Genomic DNA, 22,670 nt, shown 5'->3' on the forward strand with positions numbered 1-22,670 from the left:
GTGGAAACTCTTCCAACGTACAACATTTATTTGAAGTCTAACGTGGTAAATTGCCTGGTCACTGTTGAAGTGGTCCCGTCTCTGCCAGTAGAGGGTGTGACTTTTCTTTTAGGTAATGACTTGGCTGGGTTTCAAGTGTGTTTGACTCCCATTGTAAAACAGGTGCCTTTTTAGATACCAGAGACAGTAGCCTTAGAAGCAGAATATCCAGAGGTATTTTCTGCTTGTGTGGTCCATCCATCCATCCATCATCTAAACCGCTTATCCTTCTGGGTCGCGGTGGGGTGCTGGAGCCTATCCCAGCTGTCATCAGGCGGAAGGCAGGATACACCCTGGACAGGTCGCCAGTCCATCGCAGGGCAGACAAACCGACATATACATCCACACACACACACTCACTCACACCTAGACGCAATTTAGCATGTCCAATTGGCCTGACTGCATGTTTTTGGACTGTGGGAGGAAACCGGAGTACCCAGAGGAAACCCACGCAGACACGGGGAGAACATGCAAACTCCACACAGAAACGACCCTTGTCACCCGGCCGGGAATCGAACCTAGGCCCTTCCTGCTGTGAGGCGACAGCGATACCCACTGCGCCACCGTGCCGCCCACTGCTTGTGTGGTGACACGTTCAAAATTTTGGGCTACTGAGAGTGGGGTGCCTTTAAAACACTTTTAGGAAGACTCTGGCAGAAGTGGTAGATTCCCTTACTTTTTCACTGGAGGCACTAATAGCAGAACAGAGTCAGGATCCGTCTGTTGCACCATTAAGGGCTACTGCTAGTAGTTTTTGTGATAGCCAGATGGTAATATATAGGTGGTGCATTTTCTGGCATTTACATCATGCAACTTAATAGCCATTGTGATAGATGCAATCTATTTGCAATTCCCGATCATTTATCATTTCAAAATCCAGCAAAAGAGAAAAAAAAAAAAATAAAAAAAACATCACTCAAGTAGCTAAGAAATACTGACACAATCCATTAATGTATTATAGTTTTGCAGCCCCCTTCAACCATTGATAAATGACAGTACAAACACGAAACCCCAAAACATGTCATACATGCATATATATGTACACACACACACACACACACACACACACACACACACACACACACACACACGAGGTGAAATGGTTACCGGTTTCACGGTAAACCGCGGTAAAATTAATGACGGTTAGTAGTACCGTTTGAACTTTAAAGTATCGTTAAAACCGTGGTCGATTACCGCGGTGTGAAAACTCGGATATTTCAGCCTTCTAAGAAGACCAAGTCTGACGTTTGTTCATATTTTGGGTTTTATAAGGATGCAGAAGGAAAGTTAATTGAAGATGACCACCCTGTCTGCCGAACAGGCCGAAAGAAAATAGCGGTGAAAGGGGGCAACACATCAAACTTTACGAGTCATTTCGCGACCACCACCCGCTACTTTTTAGAGAATGCAAGGTTAACTTCAACGGAGAAGTCTGTGGGGACTTCGAAATAGAAGAAATGTCATGGTCTGTGTGGTTTAACCTATGCTTATGGTTCGTTAATCATATAAAATGAAGCTTTTAGTTCAGAGCAAAATGAGCTCTGAGTTAACAGTCACATGAGCTCTGGAACGAGACGCTGCAGAGGTTCAATCTGCACAGCTCCCCTTTCTCGTCTCGCTTGCAGTGTTTACTGTCTGAGAATAACACCGTCTCAAATCACTCAGTGTCCCCTACGTAGAGCGCTACTGTTCAAACAAACACGATCATCATTAACAAGCAGGTGAGTTTTAAATAGGGGATTTGTAACCTATTGTTAATGTTGATTATAGATGACTTAGTCGAACGTTTCTTGCACTCTTTGGGTGAAGGATTTGCTATTTCATGATCCACGAAGTGCACTACATAGGGAAGATGTGTGCTTTGAGACGGGACCTCGCGCAAGTAAACGCTGCGTGCTGCTTTTAGGAAATGCAGAGTTTCAGAGATTAAACTTCAGGAGTGTTTCTGCCGCAGCTCAGATGCATGTTAATTTTAAGTTATGTTTTAGTTCTAAAATGCTCAGCGCCACAACGGCACAATAATGCTGCAGTTGCAGTTCGGACAGAAATCCCCCGAGTGCAGCACTTCTTAGAAGTAGTAATTTTCCATTAAGACCCACCTCAGAGTTGGTGGAGATTTAATTCTCTATGCAGGGAAATCCCTAGTTATTGTAATTAATAATAATAATAATAATAATAATAATAATAATAAGAAGAAGAAGAAGAAGAAGAAAAAGAAGAAGAAGAACAGTAATAATAATAATAATAATAATAACAACAATAATAACAGTAATAATAATACATTTGCTATTCTTTTGTTTACAGAGTATTACAAGTATTGTAAGTAATACAAAAGTAATACTAAAAATGTACTGACCTTATTTTTTAATGTTTATGCAAACAAAAAGTGCATATTGCTGCCAATACTATTTGTGTTAACATAAAAGTTGGTGAAACGAGTTTCAGTTTGTGTATCAGTATTTATTTTTTTTATTTATTTTACTTTTCAAAACATTTGAACAATATCGCGATAATACCGATAATCGTGATAATTTTGGTCATGATAATCGTGATATGAAATTTTAATATCGTTTCATCTCTAACACACACACAGACACACACACACACACACACACACACACACAGACACACACACACACACAGACACACTTACTTGAAGTTGAGTCTCTCCCACTTCTTTTGTGCAATTATGTTGTCACATAGAAACTTGGTGGATGGTTGAAGCTTACTACAAGGCAATTATTTTCAGAAAACAGGCTTTAAAGTTTTTTGTTCCCTTCATAACTATACAAGGAAAATGCAACCTAATACATCTTGCTAAACAACAGCACGGTAAAATAGCTCACCTTTGAAGACACAACTGGGAGCAGTAGTAACAGATAAAAAAAAATCCAACGGGGATCAGTCTAATACACCATGCTGGGAGAGACACAAACAAACAGAATAAAGAAAGGTGGTTGAGATATAATTTACATCTCCTTTACAGTTTAATTTTCCTCATTTTAAATAAATCTATGAAAAATTTGTTTCATTTCTATAGATGAAAGCGTATAGGCTCTTGAAAAACCCAGGTTAAAATCAAACTCCCAATCAGGGACTCCTAAAACAACACTACAGTCACCTTACGTTTATTACAAGCATGGCAAACATACATCACCCATTTTTGTGGATGGTAGGGTTGTGTGATATAAAAAACTCAAAGCTGCAGTTTTGTCAGTGTAATCAACCATGTCAATACTGTAAATACGACGATTTGCATATTCATGGCAGATTCTTTTTTTTTTGTACCACCTTGTACTGTGTTTTCAGAGCACATAGAAAAAAGGAGTTTAAGTATTTATGTATTATACATACACTAATTTATACTTAATATACTCTTCTTAAATCATGTATTTTATGATATATACATACATACACACACAGACACACACAGCCAGTTTATTTAGTACACCTCCACCATTCTTTGTCCATTTGAACAGCTCCATTTACTGTATAGGTGCACTTTGTAGTTCTACAAGTACAGTCTCTGTTTCTCTGCATAATTTGTTAACCTCCTTTCACCCTGTTCTTCAATGGTCAGGACCCCCAGAGAACCACCAAAGAGTAGGTATTATTTTGGTGGTTGATCATTCTCTTAGTTTGTGGTGTTTTGTTTGTTTTGGTGTTACAAATAATATTTTTTTATTTATTCCCTTTTTTTTTGAAGTTTTGTGCAATAATTTTGGGTTATGTTGGTTTATTTATTATTGAGGGTGTATTGATTTTGTACCCTTCTGAGCACTAGGTTTTAATACTTAAACCGTGATAATTAAGGCTGGTTTTCATGCCTCTTATTTCACACTTAATGGTTATATTAAGAATATCGTGGACAGCTCTTTTTAATTTTTTTTATTGAAAGTTAATACATAAAGTGTAAATATTGCGGAACAGCTCTGTCTAACTCATTTGAGTATTCCAGTGTGGGGCCCCCTACCCAGTAAATAGGGGTGGCGTAGTCTGGGTATGCTGTGTGGGGTGTTGCCTAGAAATTCTTACCTTTGACACCCGCACCAGTCACATGTGGATTTGTTGAATATAATGATATGTACCGTAGGCGATGAAATCCCAAGTTCTTTGCTATTTTACGTTGAAAAACGTTGTTCTTAAATTGTTTCACTATTTGCCCGAGCAGTCTTTCACATGCTCACATGCTCTTTTTTTCCCCAACCATGTTACTGACTTGTTGCCAATTAACCACCAGGTGTTTATTTCAGAACTACACAACTTTACCAGTCTTTTGTTACTCCATCCCAACTTTTTTGAAACATGCTGCTGGCATCAAATTCAAACTGGGCATATTATTTTTCAAAAAACTGATGTGTTGTCTTTGTACTATTTTCAATTAAATATAGAATTTAAATGATTTGCACATCATTGCTTTCTGTTTTTTTTATGTGTTGCAAAGTGCCCCACCTTTTTTGGACATGAGGTTGTACTTGAGTTTATTTCCTTTAAAGTACTCCTACTTCAGTACTTATTTTGAATAATGTTACAGAGTAAAAATAAATGTTTTATCTCATAAACCAGTTAGAAGGAAGACTGGCCGAATTTAATAGCTTTAGTTCTGAAAGCCAATCAAAAGAGAGCCACGATTATATGAAGTACTGTAGTCACGCGCATGTCCTACATAGGCAAAGCAGATATAACCTCATGTTACAAACAAGCTCAACAGCACATCACTTACCAGAAGTGCTGTGCTGTAATATTCAGATCATCTTTTGGTCTGACTGTAGGAAAAAACATTAAAGTTGCCACATCTGGAGTGTAACTTAATTAAAATGCTTTAGCAAAGATACATTTACTCCCTGATTTCACCCTATCTATTCTGACCACTTACTGCTGCTTATTCTTTATGTAAATGTAAAAAAAAAAAACCTGAATGAAGTAATTACTATAATTACCTTTGGAATATAAATCAGTAAAATCAATCTTTAAATTGCTGTTGTTGATGTTAATGACATGTATATACAAGTATCACTGAATTTATACAGTTTGAAGACTGCGAATATGTTTACTGTATGTGGAAGATGACATCTATGAACTAATACAAGCTAAAACCCAAGGAGCTAATGGGCCATTGAACTGTAACTAAAACTAGAAAGGGAAAGTTTGTGAACGAACTTTAAGTTGGCTTGAGAAAGCCAGTTAATTACGTCAAAACGTTAAAATGGCTGAAGACTGCTGATAGTTGTTAAAATGTTGCCAAAATGTTGTTAAGCAGAAGCTGCAGTATCTGTGGTGGATGGTAATTCGTTGCTAGGTGCTACTGTGAATGAAGTTCCACCTCTGTGCCCCCTTAAATGTAGTGCCATGTTAATTCCAGTTCCACCTTAAATTCTGTGCCATCTGAAATAAAGTTCCACCTTAATTTTAGTGCTACCTTATAGAGGTTCGCCTTAAATTCTGTGCCACCTTAAATTCAGTGCTATTTTAATTGAAGTTCAACCTTAAGTTTAGTGATATGTTAGTAGCAGTTCTTAAATTGAATGCTATGTTAACTGAAATTCCACCTTAAATTCTGTTCCAACTTAAATTCAGTGATATGTTAATAGCAGTTCCACCTTAAATTTCACACTATGTTATTTGAAATTCCACCTTAAATTCTGTGCCATCTTAAATTTAGTGCTATGTTAACTGAATTTCCAACTAAAATTCTGTGCCATCTTAAATTTAGAGATATGTTAATACCGGTTCCACCTTAAACTTAATGCTATGTTAATCGAAATTCCCCCTTAAATTCTGTGCCATCTTGAATTTAGAGATGTTAATAGTAGTTCCACCTTAAATGTAATGCTATGTTAATTAAAGTTCCACCTTAAATTAATTGCTATTTTAATAGAAGTTCCACCTTCATTTTAATGCTAGGTTAATTGAAATTTCACCTTGGGGACCTGCCCTGAATGAGTACATGCATTTTGGTGACTCTCAGGCAAAGAAGTAATAGAGTTTGAGTACTGGCGAAAATTAACGGGACTATATGGGAGGAACGAGGGATGAGAAAATGACATATAGAGGAGTGCGGGTCAGTATGGCTGTGGATTAGAGCTTGGGGACGTGCCCTGAGTGAGTATATGCATTTTGGTGACTGTCGGGCAAAGAATTAATAGAGTTTGAGTGGTGGTAAAAATGAATAAGACTCTATGGGTGGAAGGAGGGATAAAAAAAAACAGAAAGAGGAGTGCAGGTCAGTATGGCGGTGGATTAGTTCTTGTGCTAGCTAAGTGCAATTCCACCTTAAAAAAATCATTATGTGTGCTGACACTTCTAAGCTTTAGGTTGGAAGTGGGTGAGACATTGGGTTCCGTGCTTGAGTTTGGATGGATGTGTGAGTTAACGGGCCATTGTGACATCATGTCTGGCATGCTGCCAACAGTCCGCTCAATATAAGTCTATGAGAGAGACGAAAGGTGGAATAAAAACGACAAACGGATGAGTGTGGGTCAAAACGAGAGTGAATTCATGCTTGGGGGCCTGCCCTGAGATAGTGTATCAAAAACGGTGACGATCGGGCAAGCAGAAGTACCTTAGATTGGCATGTAAATGTTCACCCCATTCATTCTCTATGGGAAAAAATTCCGCAAAATTCCCTTGCCACACGGAATCCGTGCATCCGATCAAAAAGCTGTATACAAGCACGCATCACACAATCCAGACAATCTGGAGCAAGGCGCAACCATAATAATATAAATCGGATAACAATATAGTAAAAGAAAAGAATAATATAAATCGGATAACAATATAGTTAAAGCAAGACGCAACCATAATAATAACTAGAAAAGTGCATTCCCTAAAGGAAATGCGGAACTGTTGCTCCACGGTTACTATGGAATTCTATAGGAGGAATGAGGGATGAAAAAAGTACTCATAGAGGAGTGTGGGTCAGTAAGGCAGTGGATTAGAGCTTGGAGACCTCATCTGAAAGAGTACATGGACTTTGGTGGCTGTTGAGAAAAAGACTGATTAGGGCTTTGTTGCGAAACAAAATAAATTGGACTCTATGGGAGGAACGAGATATGAAAAAACGACAAATAGAGGAGTGCGGGTCAGTATGGCTATGGATTAGAGCTTGGGGACGTGCCCTGAGTGACTACATGTAGTTTGTTTGTCATCAGGTAAAGAAGCAATAGAGTTTGAGTGGTGGTAAAATGAATGGGACTCAATGAGAGGAATGAGGGATGAAGAAATGACAGAAAGAGGAGTGTGGGTCAGTATGGCAGTGGATTAGTTCTTGTGCTAGCTAAGTGCAATTCCACCTTATAAGCAGTTCCACCTTAAAAAAATCATTATGTGTGCTGATACTGCTGAGCATTAGGCTGAGAGCATGTGAGACATTGGGCTCTGTGCGTGAGTTTGTATGGGTGTGTGAGTTAAAGGCCCATTGTGACATCATATCTGGCATGCTGCCAACAGTCCGCTCAATGTAAGTCTATGAGAGAAGCAAATGATGGAATAAAACGACAAATGGATGAGTGCGGGTCAGAACGACAGTGGATTCATGCTTGGGGGCCTGCCCTGAGATAGTGTATGAAAAACGTTGTCGATCGGGCAAGCAGAAGTACCTTAGATTGGCATGCAAATGTTCATCCCATTCATTCTCTATGGGAAAAAATTCCACAAAATTCCCTTGCTACACGGAATCCGTGCATCCGATCAAAAAGCTGTAAACAAGCTTGCATCACACAATCAGACCGGACAATCTGGAGTTGGAACAGTGTCGATATCTCGAAAACTGCGGGACGAGTTATGCGGCAAAGAAACAGCAGGAAAATAAGAATAAAAGAGAAGAAGAATGCACAACCATAATAAGAAGATTACGAAGAACAGTAACTTGGCTTTTTCAAGCCAACTTAATTACATTTGTAGCTGTGTAATCTACCCGTTACCAAAAATAGACTTAGCTAGAAAAGTTCATGAACGAACTTTAAATTGGCTTGAAAAAGCCAGCAAATTACTGAAAGACTGTTGATGGTTAATAAAGTGTTGTGTCAATGTTGCTAGGTGGTTGCTATGGCATCCAAGGTAGTTGGTAACGTGTTGGTAGGTGGTTGCTATGTTGTTCCAGGTTGTTACTAAGATGCTGCTAGACGATTCCTATGCTATAAAATACACTGGTACATTAAATCCACTGCTTCCTTAAATTCACTGCTGTCTTAAATCCACTAAAACCTTAAATCTAATGCTACCTTAAATCTACAGCTACCTTAAATCTCATGATACCTCAAATCCACTTCTATCTTAAGTACACCTTTTATCTTAAATCCCCTGCTTCCTCAAATCTACTGCTACCACTGATATTTTTAAATCAACTGCTACCTCAAATTCACTGCTACCTTAAATCCACTGCTAACTTAAATTCACTGGTACTTCAAATATACTGCCACCTTAAACAACATACCTTAAATCAACTGTTAGCCTAAATCCATTGCTACCTCTAAACCACTGCTACATTGAATCCACTGGTAACTTAAATCTCCTGCTACATTACATCCTCTTCTACCTTAAATCCACAGCTACCTTTAATGCACTGTTACCTTAAATCCACTGCTACTTTAAATACACTGCCACCTTACATCTCCTGTTACATTAAATCTATTACTACCTCAAATCCACCAGTGCCTTAAACAAACTGGTACCTATCTTGAATCCAATAAATCTACTGCTACCTTAAATCCTCGGTTACATGAAATACACTGCCACCCAAAATCCACTGATACTTTAAAACCAACGGTACCTTAAATAAATTGATACGTTAAATACACTTCTTAAATCCACTGCTACATAAAATTCACAGGTTCCTTAAATCCACTTCTTAAATGATTGCTACCTGGAATATTCTGATAACTCTAATCCACGGATACCTTAAATAAAAAAAACTGCTACCATAAATCTACTGTTAATTTAAAAACACTACTACCTTAAATAGACTGACATCTTAAATCTACTATTACCTTAAATTGACTGTTACTTTAAAATCACAAACACCATGCATCCAATACTTTAAATAAACTGATACCTTAATTCTTTGACTTACCGGTTCCTTATATCTGCTGATACTTTAAATACACTGATAATGTAAATCTACAGATACCTTAAATACAGTGCTACCTTAAATTCACTGGTACCTTACAACGAATGCTACCTTAAATCCACTGACACCTTAAATCCATCGGTACTTTAAGGTAGCTGTGAATTTTAGGCAGCAGTGTATTTAAATACACCAGTACTTTAAATACACTGCTACCTGAAATTCATAGGTACTTTAAGTATACTGATAAATTCACTGGTACCTTAAATCCTCCAAGGTCTTAAATCCAAAGCTGCCTTAAGTATACTACTCCCTTAAAGACTAACTATACCCCAAGACCTTTTTTTTTTTTATTAATAGCTAAAATGCATTATTCTGTAAGAAAAAAATATGCCAGCATTTGTTAAAAAGTGAACATGTATTTCCAAACTGTAAAGATATAATTTTTATCGTGGTCAGTTCCACCTCTGCAGCGCCCCACTGGTTCAACTCTGCTATAGGCGCAGATGGCGGCACAGTATGCAAGTTAGTCAACCAACATTACCGCCCACTGATGACACCCCCACCCCTGCCGCGCCCCTAAATATGAGAATCATTCGAGACTAGAGCGAGGGAGAAGTCCGGCGCAGTTGTGGATTGCTTTCTATACATATCGTCTCATCGCATTTAGCTTGTTATTCAGTGTTCTAGTTAGTTATTATTCTTAGTTCTGAGTTATTGTGTTTGTAGATATTGTTGTTTTTAGCTTTTTAGTCTTAGCTAGGTTATGTTAGCTAGTCAGTTAGTAGCTAGTTATGTTTACACACTTCCGGCAGCGTGGCGTATAGCTGCAGCGGCCACTTCGGGAAAAACAAAGCGATGATTTTTGCTCTTTTTTTGTTTACTATCTGAGCTGTAGAGAGCTGTACAGCGCTGTTTGTTATAGCTGGAGATTTCAACCATGTTAATCTGAAGTTAGTGCTCCCTACATTCCACCAGTATGTGGACTTAGCCGCCTGGGTTGCAAACGTGCTGGATCTTGTTTACACAAACATCCCCAGCATGTATAGGGCCAAGCCCCGTCCCCCCACTACGGCTTTTCAGACCACATCTCCGTGATGCTCATTCCAGCATATAGAGCGCTCATCAGACGTGCCAAACCGGACAAGAAGCAAAACAACCTGACTCCAGGAGCTATCTTTGCTCTTCAGGACTGTTTTGAGCACACTGATAGGGAGATGTTCAGAGAAGCAGTAACTTCCGGTGACTCCATCAACCTGGAGGAGTATACAGAATCAGTGACTGGCTACATCAGCAAGTGCATTGATGATGTTACTGTCTCCAAACTCATCAAAACACACCCCAATCAGATGCCATGGATGACTGCAGAGGGGCGCATGCTGCTGAGAACCCATGATAAGGCCTTTAAGTCAGAGCAAGAGCCAAGCTTTCCCAGGCCATCAAAGTGCGCCTACGTAAAGAAAATCTATTAACATTTTCAAGACACTGCCGAGACACAGTGCATGTGGCAGGGCAAGCAGGCCATCACCAACTACAAGACACCTCCCATCTGCTTGTGACAGTGATGCCTCCCTTCCAGCGCTGAATAACTTCTATGCTTGGTTTGAAGCACAGAACTGCACAACCGCGAGGAAGACCACATCTGTGTCTGTCCACTGCTGATGTGCAGAGAACTCTATATAGAGTCAACCCATGAAAAGCCCCAGGATCTGACAGCACACCTGGCAGAGTCCTCAGAGAATGCACTGAACAGCTGGCAGATGTTCTCATGGACATTTTAACATCTCTCTGAGCACTGTAGTTGTTCCAACGTGCTTCAAGTTCACCATCATCATCCCTGTGCCAAAGAAGTCTCCAGTGTCCTGCCTCAATGACTACTGTCCCGTTGCACTCACTCCCATCACCACAAAGTGCTTCGAGAGGCTTGTCATGAGGCACATTAAAGACCAGCTTCCCCCTTCACTGGACCCACTGCTGTTTGTGTATCGCCCCAATCGCTCAACAGATGATGCCATCTCCACAACACTCCACCTGGCTCTCACCCACCTGGACAATAAAGACACCTATGTCAGAATCCTGCTCATAGACTTCAGTCTTCTTGGAAAACCGAGCCTGCTGGGCCTGAACACCTCCCTATGTAACTGGGTCCTGGATTTCCTGACTGAGACACCTCAATTAGTCAGAATCAGTAACATCTCCAGCACCACCATACTGAGCACAGATGCCCCCCCAGGGCTGTGTGCTTAGTCCACTGCTGTTCACTCTGCTGACTCACAACTGTTCTGCAAAGTACAGCTCAAACCACATCAAGTTCGCTGATGACACGACTGTGGTGGGTCTGATCAGCAAGAACGATAAGTCAGCATACAGAGAGGAGATGCAGTGGCTAACAGACTGGTGCAGAACCAACTGCATGTGGATAAAACTAAGGAAATGGTTGTTGACTTCCAAAGAGTGCAAGGTGACCACCCCCTGCTGAACATCAATGGCTCTGACGTATAAATCGTCAGGAGCACCATGTTCCTTGGTGTTCACATCACAGAGAACCTCACCTGGTCCCTCAACACCAACTCCATAGCCAAGAGAGCCCAGCAGCGCCTCTACTTCCTGCGGAGACTGAAAAAAGCTCATCTTCCACCTCCCATCGTCACCATGTTCTACAGAGGGACAGTTGAGATCATCTTAAACAGCTGCATCATTGCCTGGTTTGAGAACTGCAATAATACTAATAACACCGCAAGACCTTACAGCGAATAGTGAGGACAGCTGAGGGGGGTCTCTCCCTTCTGTCATGGACATTTACATCACACGCTGCATCACACCCAGCATTGTGGGCGACCCCATCCATCCCTCACACAGACTTTTTTCACTGCTGCCATTTGGCAGAATGTACCAGAGCATCCGTGCCATCACTGCCAGACTCTGCAACAGCTTTGTTCCGCGAGCAATTAGATTTTTAAACTCACAAGGACTGAACTGAAAATCCCCTCACACACACACACACACACACACCTTATACACACAGCTCGAACCTACTTGCACTATCTGGAACATTGCTGCTAATACTTTATTCTACTCAAGTACTGTATATTTCTACCTCAGTAACTGCTGTGCTAACTTATGTTATAATCTGACTGGTATACCTACATACACTATATTGCCAAAAGTATTCGCTCGTCTGCCTTCACACGCATATGAACTTGAGTGACATCCCATTCTTAATCCATAGGGTTTAATATGATGTCGGCCCACCCTTTGCAGCTGTAACAGCTTAAACTCTTCTGGGAAGGCTTTCCACAAGGTTTAGGAGTGTGTTTATGGGAATTTTTGACCATTCCTCCAGAAGCGCATTTGTGAGGTCAGACACTGATGTTGGATGAGAAGGCCTGGCTCGCAGTCTCCACTCTAATTCATCCCAAAGGTGTTCTATCAGGTTGAGCTCAGGACTCTGTGCAGGCCAGTCAAGTTCTTCCACACCAAACTCGCTCATCCATGTCTTTATGGACCTTCCTTTGTGCACTGGTGCACAGTCATGTTGGAACAGGAAGGGGCCATCCCCAAACTGTTCCCACTAAGCTGGGAGCATGAAATTGTCCAAAATCTCTTGGTATGCTGAAGCATTAAGAGTTCCTTTCACTGGAACTAAGGGGCCGAGCCCAACTCCTGAAAAACAACCCCACACCATAATCCCCCCTCCACCAAACTTTACACTTGGCACAAAGCAGTCAGACAAGTACCGTTGTCCTGGAAACCGCCAACCCCAGACTTGTCCATTGGATTGCAAGACGGAGAAGCGTGATTTGTCACTCCAGAGAACACATCTCCACTGCTCTAGAGTCCAGTGGTGGCATGCTTTACACCACTGCATTCGACGCTTTGCATTGCACTTGGTGATGTAAGGCTTGGATGCAGCTGCTCGGCCATGGAAACCCATTCCATGAAGCTCTCTACGCACTGTTCTTGAGCTAATCTGAAGGTCACATGAAGTTTGGAGGTCTGTGGCAATTGACTCTGCAGAAAGTTGGCGACCTCTGCACACTATGCGCCTCAGCATCCGCTGACCCCGCTCTGTCATTTTACGAGTTGCTGTCATTCCCAATGGCTTCCACTTTGTTATAATACCACTGACAGTTGACTGTGGAATATTTAGTAGCGAGGAAATTTCATGACTGGACTTGTTGCACAGGTGGCATCCTACCACGGTACCACACTGGAATATACTGAGCTCATGAGAGCGACCCATTCTTTCACAAATGTTTGTAGAAGCAGTCTGCATGCCTAGGTGCTTAGTTTTATATACCTGTGGCCATGGAAGTGATTGACTCTGCAGAAAGTTGGCGACCTCTGCACACTATGTGATTGGAAGACCTGAATTCAATGATTTGGATGGGTGAGTGAATACTTTTGGCAATATAGTGTATCTTAGATATCTCTGCACCTTTTTGTCACTACCTCACGTTCAGAAATGAGTGCTGCGTCAGCACAATGGGTCCAACATGTGCTTACTATAGATGTAAAAGCAGTATTTGATTGCATGCATTTCTCACTGGTTCTGCACTGGTCAGCCAGTGGTTACGCATGATCGGTCTGCTTCCCAGTACCAAGACCGTCAGCATGCATGTTTGCAATGCACTTTGATAAGGGGAGCTTTGCCAGCTTTATGGAGGTGAAACTGTGTTATCTGTCTGAACGAAATCTTTGCCTGAAGCCTGATGGTGTCTCTTCATCTGCAGAGCACCTAAGAAAACGTTTCTGGCTAAAGTAAGTTAATGTTTTGGCTTACTATAGAGCATTTTACCTATGCTAAGCACGTTGTCAAATGTCTGTGTTTAAAACCGAAAGACGCGGTCTGATTGAGTCAACACGTTTTTCATTTTTATCAGATGGAAACAAACTATTAGATGGCAAGATCTACATATATCAGTTTTTTAATCACATTTGGCAGCCAAACTTGCACGTCTCTCTGACAACAGAAAACTTAGCTTATCAACATTTCAATCATCATGTGACTCAAATATTTGGGAGAGAAGTATTAGGATTTTTTTTTGATTTTGTCAAATTTGCACATTTCGAGTGGTAATTTGCGAGTCAGCTTGGTGGTTACTTGACATTTACTAACACCCCTCCCCCATTTTATTTCATTATAAAAAGAAAAAACAATAAGATAGTAATAGCATAATAACGTTTTCTTTTTTAAGGGAAAAACTATAGAGACATGACATGTCAGGCTGATTCAACTGGCCTGCATGATCTCTTTGTCCAGGCACATGTTAAACCATCTAGAAAGCCTAAAGGTAAGAGATTTAGAGCTCACTTGTGTCTGTGCATTGTGTAGATCTTAACAGAGCAACAAATTAAGCACAAACAAGGTAAGGTTGCTCTATGTGTGGCAGTAGGCTGTTCATTGAGAAGAGAAGCATCTGTTCTAATATTTATCACTTGATTTTTTTTTTACTCAAATTGTATAGCAAGTGCCTTCACCTGTTTTCCAACCAGAGCTTCCACCTGTCCTTATGTCAGCCTGCACCAGCAAGAGCCTCCACCTGTCCTTATGCCAGCGTGTGCCAGCAAGAGCCTATTCCTGCCCTCAAGGCTGCCTGCATCAGGGAGCAACAAATAAAAGTATAAACCAAGGTAAGAAAAAGTGGTCAAGTATGGTTTTACTACTTTTTATTTTTAAAGCATATGTTCATGAGCACACTGCAAAACTATAATCATCCCCTACACCTCAACAGTAAGCTGTTCAATCATCTTTCAATATGTTCTAATTTTTGCAGCACCTGATTACTTTGCCAAAAACTGTATAGCAAGAGCCTCCACCTGCTTGCCACCCAGAGCCTCCACCATTCTTATGCAGCCTGGAGGCTGTGCCCCAGCCTTTTTCCAGAATGACAAATGAGGTAAATCTAGGTGCTACATGCTAGAATGACTGTACTCTTTGTTAATTCTGCCTCTGGGGTCCCCTGTTCTGTACAGTTTTTGCTGCATCAACAAACCTGATCTAGGTCACGAAGTGCTTGAAAATCAGTTAATTAGGTGGAACAGACATATTGAAACAGGGAATTGTTGAAACTGTTTAGGGCACAGGGACTCCAGCAGCAGGACTTAAAAGCACTGCTTTACTGTATGTCTCATTTAACTCACCTAGGCTTTGTCCAGTGATGTCATGCATTTTCATTTAGAAAAAAAAATGTATTCATGCAAAACGCAAAATTTCAAAACAGTGCTATAATTAGTTTTTTAGATAATTTTTTGTTGCTCTATTAGGTTGAATATTTGCCGTATTAGGTACTATATTTTTATAGTTGTATTTATACCCGGTTAATATTTCAGCTCATTCATTCTGTAAGCAGTTAAACTTGGTGCATTTAGATCCTGACAGGCCAAACTTTAACAATTCATAAATTTAAATAGCATTAATTGGTGGCACATCTTTGAAATTGTGCATGGTTACATGGGCTAATTTGAAATTATTTTTTTTCATGGAAATTTATGATGTGAGAGGACATCCTCTAGGTGAGTTGTTGTAGAATGACCTCTGTCAAATATCAAGGAAATCCAGATAATTTGGATTGATCTTCAGTTATTTTCCTGTAGATGGAGCATACCTTTGATAGCAAAACAGTTACATGCCAAGTCATATTATACCACTCAAAGCAGCATACCTAGTGTGAAGCTACTGTGCAGTTTTAGTTCGCCATGATTTGTCAAGCTAATCAGTTTTGAATAAGGACCCCAAATACTGTCTCAGATGACCTTACAGAAGATCCCCAGAAAACTTTAACTTTGTGGTGCCTTTCTGTCAGCAGCAACATGCCACCATGGACCATTTCAGCTGAGCTGGAGGAAACAGTAGATGTATAAGTATTATGACAGAAGTATGTGTCTGTTAGTGTGACAGAAAAGCAAATGAGAATAACTCCTCTAATTAACAAAACACTGAGGCCTGCAAATGTCAAAAATAAACATACACTATATTGCCAAAAGTATTCACTCACCCATCCAAATCATTGAATTCAGGTGTTCCAATCACTTCCATGGCCACAGGTATATAAAACTAAGCACCTAGGCATGCAGACTGCATCTACAAACATTTGTGAAAGAATGGGTCGCTCTCATGAGCTCAGTATATTCCAGCATGGTACTGTGGTAGGATGCCACCTGTGCAACAAGTCCAGTCGTGAAATTTCCTCACTACTAAATATTCCACAGTCAACTGTCAGTGGTATTATAACAAAGTGGAAGCGATTGGGAACGACAGCAACTCAGCCATGTAAAATGACAGAGCGGGGTCAGCAGATGCTGAGGCGCATAGTGTGCAGAGGCCAACTTTCTGCAGAGTCAATTGCTACAGACCTCCAAACTTCATGTGACCTTCAGATTAGCTCAAGAACAGTGCGTAGAGAGATGGGTTTCCATGGTCGAGCAGCTGCATCCAATCCTTACATCACCAAGTGCAATGCAAAGCGTCGAATGCAGTGGTGTAAAGCATGCTACCACTGGACTCTAGAGCAGTGGATATGTGTTCTCTGGAGTGACGAATCACGCTTCTCCGCCTTGGAATCTGATGGACGCGAACGGTACTTGTCTGAGGGGGGATTATGGTGTGGGGTTGTTTTTCAGGAGTTTGGGCTCGGCCCCTTAGTTCCAGTGAAAGGAACTCTTAATGCTTCAGCATACCAAGAGATTTTGGACAATTTCATGCTCCCAACTTAGTGGGAACATTCCAACATGACTGCGCACCAGTGCACAAAGCAAGGTCCATAAAGACATGGATGTGCGAGTTTGGTGTGGAAGAACTTGACTGGCCTACACAGAGTCCTGACCTCAGGTCATCATATTAAACCCTATGGATTAAGAATGGGATGTCACTCAAGTTCATATGCGTGTGAAGGCAGACGAGTGAATACTTTTGGCAATATAGTGTATGTACAAAATGAATTGTCCTGCAATGTTTTACAGATTGGACTAAGTGATACACTAAATGTTTAGTTGAATAACATTATTTACTTTTCCTGTTTTTTTTTGGAAATTCTGTAAATGTATACTGGAAACTGGTATCTTGTGTAAATTTCATTGCAAGTATTAATAAGTAATTTGCATATATGATAGTTCAGTCTAGGATTAAGCAGGAAACGAATTCCTGTGTAAGCTCCATTATCACAAAACTCCTCTAATTCATGTCACTGCACAGGAGGGGATGACCACATACACATGCTGACATAAATACCCCCAGCACTGCCTCACAAAGTTCATATGCAAGATGTCTAAAAACTGTCTAAGAATCTAATTTAACTTAGTTTGAAATAAAAGTTATGATTAGCACATTCAATGATAACGTTCTTTATGTAACCTGTCAGAGCAATTAAGCAAGGATTTCTGTAAGTCTCTATATAGCTGCTGATAAGTGCTATGAACAGCTTGCAGAACATAAGGATTTACGACCACTGCAGCAAACCCTGGATAATGTGTACGACCCCAACCTGTTATATTTGTGAACAACCTGTACGGTATGATAACAGTATCCCTGTTAAACTTCCCAGGTAAACTGGCAGCATGCTACAAAGCTAGACTTTGATTCTGGTAGTGCTAGAGAACGGCTAACGGAAGCTAACCAGTTTAGGCTACAAAGATTGGATTAGCTTGTTTTCCTCAGCCACCTCCCTATTGCAATTGTTCATAAAAGTTTAGAGCTTTGTACAGTGCCCACAAGAAGTCTGGCATAGCATGATATCAAAATTACTGAAACTTAGACAAATGTTTAAAGAAATCCACTTTTTTTGTTTGAAATTCAATACATCTAAGAAATCAGGACTTGTTTTACTGAATGCGTATCTTGCTGAACAGATAATTAGAAGCTAGCAACCACGTTTTGTGAATTTCGTTTCATTCTGACGCCTCTCTCACTCTAATGCTAATCATTTGCTCGTGCTAACTCTTCGGCAGCTTGAGTCAGTGGCTCAAAGTGGTAAGGCTAAAGACACCCTGCCTGATCAGAAGCACCTTCGCCCCATCGAAGATGTGGATGGTGGTGAAGAAATATCGTCAACCTCTTAGTCACAAAAGTGGTATTTGATTTTGTCACTCTATATTTTCTGGTAATTAATGCACCAATACCTGAAATTTACTGATACCTTAAATAATCCGATATAGTGTGTGTGTTGTGTTTGTGGTGTGTGTATGGTATGTGGTGTGATTGTGTTAGTGATGTGTGTAGTGTATTTGTGGTGTGTGTGTGTTGTACAGAGTGTGTGGTGTGCGTGTTTGTGGTGTGTGTGTTGAGCTTATGCATGTGTACGTGGTGTGTATGTTGTGTGTATGTGAAGAATGTATGTATGTATGTGTGTGTGTGTGTGTAAGGTGTGTTCAGTGTAAGTGGACTGTGGTGTGCATTGTGTTGAGTGTGTGGTGTGTTTGTGGTGTGTGGGTGTTGTGCGCTGACTGTATTATTACTGTTGTCACTGTTTTACTGTTTTATTTCTGTTCTAACTGAATGTAGGTGTTTGTATGTAAGTCTGTGTGTACTGTGTATGAATGTCTGGGTGAAAGATGTGCATGGTGACATCACTGGTGATTGTATGTTCTAAACACTCATTTCCAGTGAGAAAAATTTTGTCTTTGAACGTTCATTTTCCATATGTCGGATTGGTAGGCACCACTCCCATACTCCCATGAGGAATGTTTGGGCAAAATTTTGTGGGTGTACAACAAAAACTGTGGACCATGAAAAATGTAAAAAAGCCTAGAATAATAATACTAACTAGAAAGGGAAAGTTTGTGAACGAACTTCAAGTTGGCTTGAATAAGCCAGCTAATTACATTAAAACATTAAAATGGTGTTGATGATGATGGTTGCTAAAGTGTTGCTTAAATGTTGCTATGCAGTTGCTGTGGTATCCAAGGTGGCTGGTCAAGTGTTCCTAGGTGATTGCTATGTTGTCCCAGGTTGTTGCTAAACTGTTGCTATGTGGTTGCTATGTAATTAAACACACGGATATATTAAATCTACTGATACCTTCAGTCCACCTTAACTGCTACCTTAAATACACTAATACCTCAAATACACTGCTCCCTTAAATTCAGTGGCATCTTATATTCAGCAGCACTGCTGTGTCTGATCCACTCAGACCAGCGCAACACACACTAACACACCACCACCACGTCACGTGTTACTGCAGTGCTGAGAATGATCCACCACCCAAATAGTACCTACTCTGTGAGGGTCCATGGGGGTTCTAACCACTGAAGAACAGGGTAAAAGGGGGCTAACAAAGTATGCAAAGAAACAGATGGACAAAAGTCTCTTATGGTAAAATACAAAGTGCACCTATATAGTAAGTGGAGCTGATAAAATGGACAATAAGCAATAATGTTATGCTTGATCGGTGTATAACGTAATAATATTATTATTAAGAACAGTAAGCTGGCCTTTCATGAATGAACTTTAAGTTGTCTTGAAAAAGCCAGCTAATTATGTCAAAACATTGTTAGATTGTTGATGGTTGCTAGGCGGTTGTTATGGTATCCAAGGTGGTTGGAAAAGTGTTAGGTGGTTGCTATTGTGTCCCAGGTTGTTGCTAAAGTGTTGCTAGGTGGTTGCTGTTTTTAAACACACAATTACCTTAAAGCCACTGATACCTTAAATCCACAGCCACCGTAGATCCAGTGCTACCTTAAATTTACTGATACCTTAAATCTACTGCAACCTTAAATCTTCTGCCACTTTAAATTCCCTGTCACCTTAAATCCACTGCCACCTTAAATTTAGTGCTACCTTAACATAATTGCTATCTTAAATCCAGTGATACCTTAAATCCAATGCTTTCTTAGTTCCACTGCTACCTTAAATTTACTGATACCTTAAATCCACTGCCACCTAAAATTTACTGATACCTCAAATCCACTGGTAATCTTAAATACTTTTCTACCTTCAGTAGTGGTGTCTTAAATACACTGCTACCTTAGTGTGTCTTCAGTATGTGTGGTGTGTAGAGTGTGTGTTAAGTCTTTGTTTAGTGTGTGCTGCACCTAGAGTGTGTAGTGTGTTTGTGGGGTGTGTTGTGTGCAGAGGTGTAAGTAACGAATTAATTTACTCTTGTTACTGTACTTGAGTACAGTTTTTCTTGTAGTGGTATTTTTTGGAGTAGAATTAAATCATAGTACTTTTACTAGTTAATGTTTTAATGAAATACTTTGACTTCACTACTTTAATTCTTAATAACATTACAGAGTAAAAATAAATAAGTGTATCAGCTCAGAAACCAATAAGAACAAAGCGCGGTTAAATTTAAAAGATTCACCCATCAAAAAACACTACAGATGTCCAGTTTAGTGGAGAAGGACAGAGGAGAACTTAACCAGGACACACAAGGGACAGACTGCATCCAAACAGTCATCTGTATTCATTTTCACATGAACTAAAGAAAACAGCGTCATCAGCGGCCAAACACGAAACCTGATGAGATCTCTGCTTTCACAACTCCAGCCTGAGGGAGCATTAGCCAAGCTAGCTGAGCTAAACAGGTACCATGTTTACGGCTTTCTTCTTTCTTTAATAATGCTTCTATTTATTAAACTCGAAATCTGTTGTGTATATTATTACAAGTGCCTGTCAGCTACTTTAGTTAACAGGTGTCACCCACAGCCTACAGTTTACCTGTTTAAAATACAGCCAAGTTTAGTTGCTGTTTTGGAGATAAACAGTCGTTTACGGCTGTGATACAAGAAATTTAGTCTAATACAGGTTCTTCACAAACTTTGCACAGTGATTCTGTCGCTCTGTCATGGTTTAAGCTGACTGGCCTGATCTGATCCCTCCCCACATCCCTGCCCTCTATCTGTGTCTGTCTCTCTCTGTCTGCCTTGGTGTTTGTCTTTAACAGTGAGTTAGCTGTTTAACTGTCAAATGAGGTAATAATAAATGTCTGATTCTGTATGCAGTAATCAGCATGATTCCTAGTGAAATACATTACAGTAAAAAAAAAATAAAGCTGGGTAAACTGCTGATGTTGCTGCTGATTTCAATGGTGTAAATGTTCTGAACAGATATCAGTGAAAATATACAGTTTGAAGGCTGTGAATGTGTTTACTGTCTGTAGAGGTTCACACCTATTTACTTAAGCTAGAGTCCAGGGAGCTGAGCTAATTTTAGTGAATCTACTCATAATTTTGATCCAGTTTTTTTTCTCTTAAATGAAATTAATTAAACAGTAACACCCTCTGCACAGTCGTTCAGTGATTCTGAAATACTTTATTGGAAATGGATAAACTAGGAAGTCTTCTATAATCATCTAACCATGAAATGTATGCAGTTTAATGTAAACCTTGTTCCTTACACAGTTCACAGAAAGGTGTGTAAATGTGCACTAGCAGAACGTACTGTGATCAGTCTAAGCACTTTTTCCCCCCACACGTTTTGCTGTAGTGTTTTTCTGTACAGTTTATATACAAATGATGTAGCCGAGTCAGCTCAGAAATATTTTCAGGTTGTGACAGTGGAAATACGAAAAAGTAATTTAAGTGACTCGAGTACTTAAGTAGTTTTTAAATAAACTACTCATTTACTCTTACTTGAATAATTTCATCTACTAATACTTTTACTCGAGTAAATTATCACTACAGTAACAATACTTGTACTTATGTAGGGATTTTCAGTACTCTTGTTGAATGTATGTGGCTTGTGTGGTGTGTTAATGGTGTGTGTGTTTGTGGTGTGTGTTGTTTTGAGTGATTGTGTGTGGTCTGTTAAGTGCGTGTGGTGTGGGGTGTATTGACCATGTGTTATAACCGTTGTCACTGCTGTTACTGTTTTATGTGAGTCTGTGTGCACTGTGCTATTAATTTCCAAAAAGAAAAGTTTCATCTTTGAACAATCGCTTTCTGAAAAAAATGTGGTGCTTCTACATCAAAAACTGTGGACCGTAAACAATTTACAAATTTTGAAAATTTGAATTAGAATAATGATAACTAGAAAGGGAAGTTTGAATGAACTTTAAAGAGTAACTACACCCCTTACTTCCTGCTAACTCCACTGCTAACTCATCTTTGAAAAATGCTCAAAAACGGGCAGTGCACTGCAGCGATCTACGGGTTTGGAGGCGGGGCTGGGAGGGGAACCGGGTGTGCTGGGCTGCTGTGTTTTTAGAGCTAGCTAACATTAGCTACAAGAAAATATAGGGTGACAAAATCAAATACCACTTTTGTGACTAAGAGGTCTTACAAGGTTGACAATTTTTCTTCACTACCATCCACATCTTCGATGGAGGAAGGCGTTTCTGATCAGGCAGGGTGTCTTTAGCCTTACCACTTTGAGACAGCTAGCTTCTAATTGTGTTCAGCAAGATAAACATTCAGTAAAACACAACTCCTGATTTCTTAGATGTATTGAATTTCAAACAAATAAAGTGGATTTCTATAAACATTGTCTAAGTTTCAGTAATTTTGATATCAAGCTATGACTTCTTGTGGGCTGTACAAAGCTCTAAACTTTTATGAACATTTGCTGTAGGTAGGTGGTTGAGGAAAACAAGCGAATCCAACTTTTGTAGCCTAAGCTTGTTAGAGTCCG

The 22,670-nt window shown here is 40.0% G+C and overlaps 1 protein-coding gene across 3 annotated transcripts in view; it reads right to left on the bottom strand.

Moving 5' to 3' along the window:
• The window catches only part of st3gal4 (ST3 beta-galactoside alpha-2,3-sialyltransferase 4), an 80,400-nt gene that overhangs the window by 32,946 nt on the left and 24,784 nt on the right, over positions 1-22,670 (bottom strand). For 2 of the 3 annotated variants that reach the window (XM_036563122.1, XM_036563121.1), the window contains exons 3-4: positions 2,886-2,958; positions 2,693-2,767 (exon numbers count right to left, since the gene is read on the bottom strand). In XM_036563122.1, the coding sequence (XP_036419015.1) occupies positions 2,693-2,767; positions 2,886-2,958 (148 nt within the window). Of the gene's footprint in view, positions 1-2,692; positions 2,768-2,885; positions 2,959-22,670 lie in introns of those variants that run through there. The other variant, XM_036563124.1, reaches the window with a different exon arrangement.

This window comes from Colossoma macropomum, unplaced genomic scaffold, assembly GCF_904425465.1.
Source record: "Colossoma macropomum unplaced genomic scaffold, Colossoma_macropomum, whole genome shotgun sequence".
Taxonomy (NCBI): Eukaryota; Metazoa; Chordata; class Actinopteri; order Characiformes; family Serrasalmidae; genus Colossoma; species Colossoma macropomum.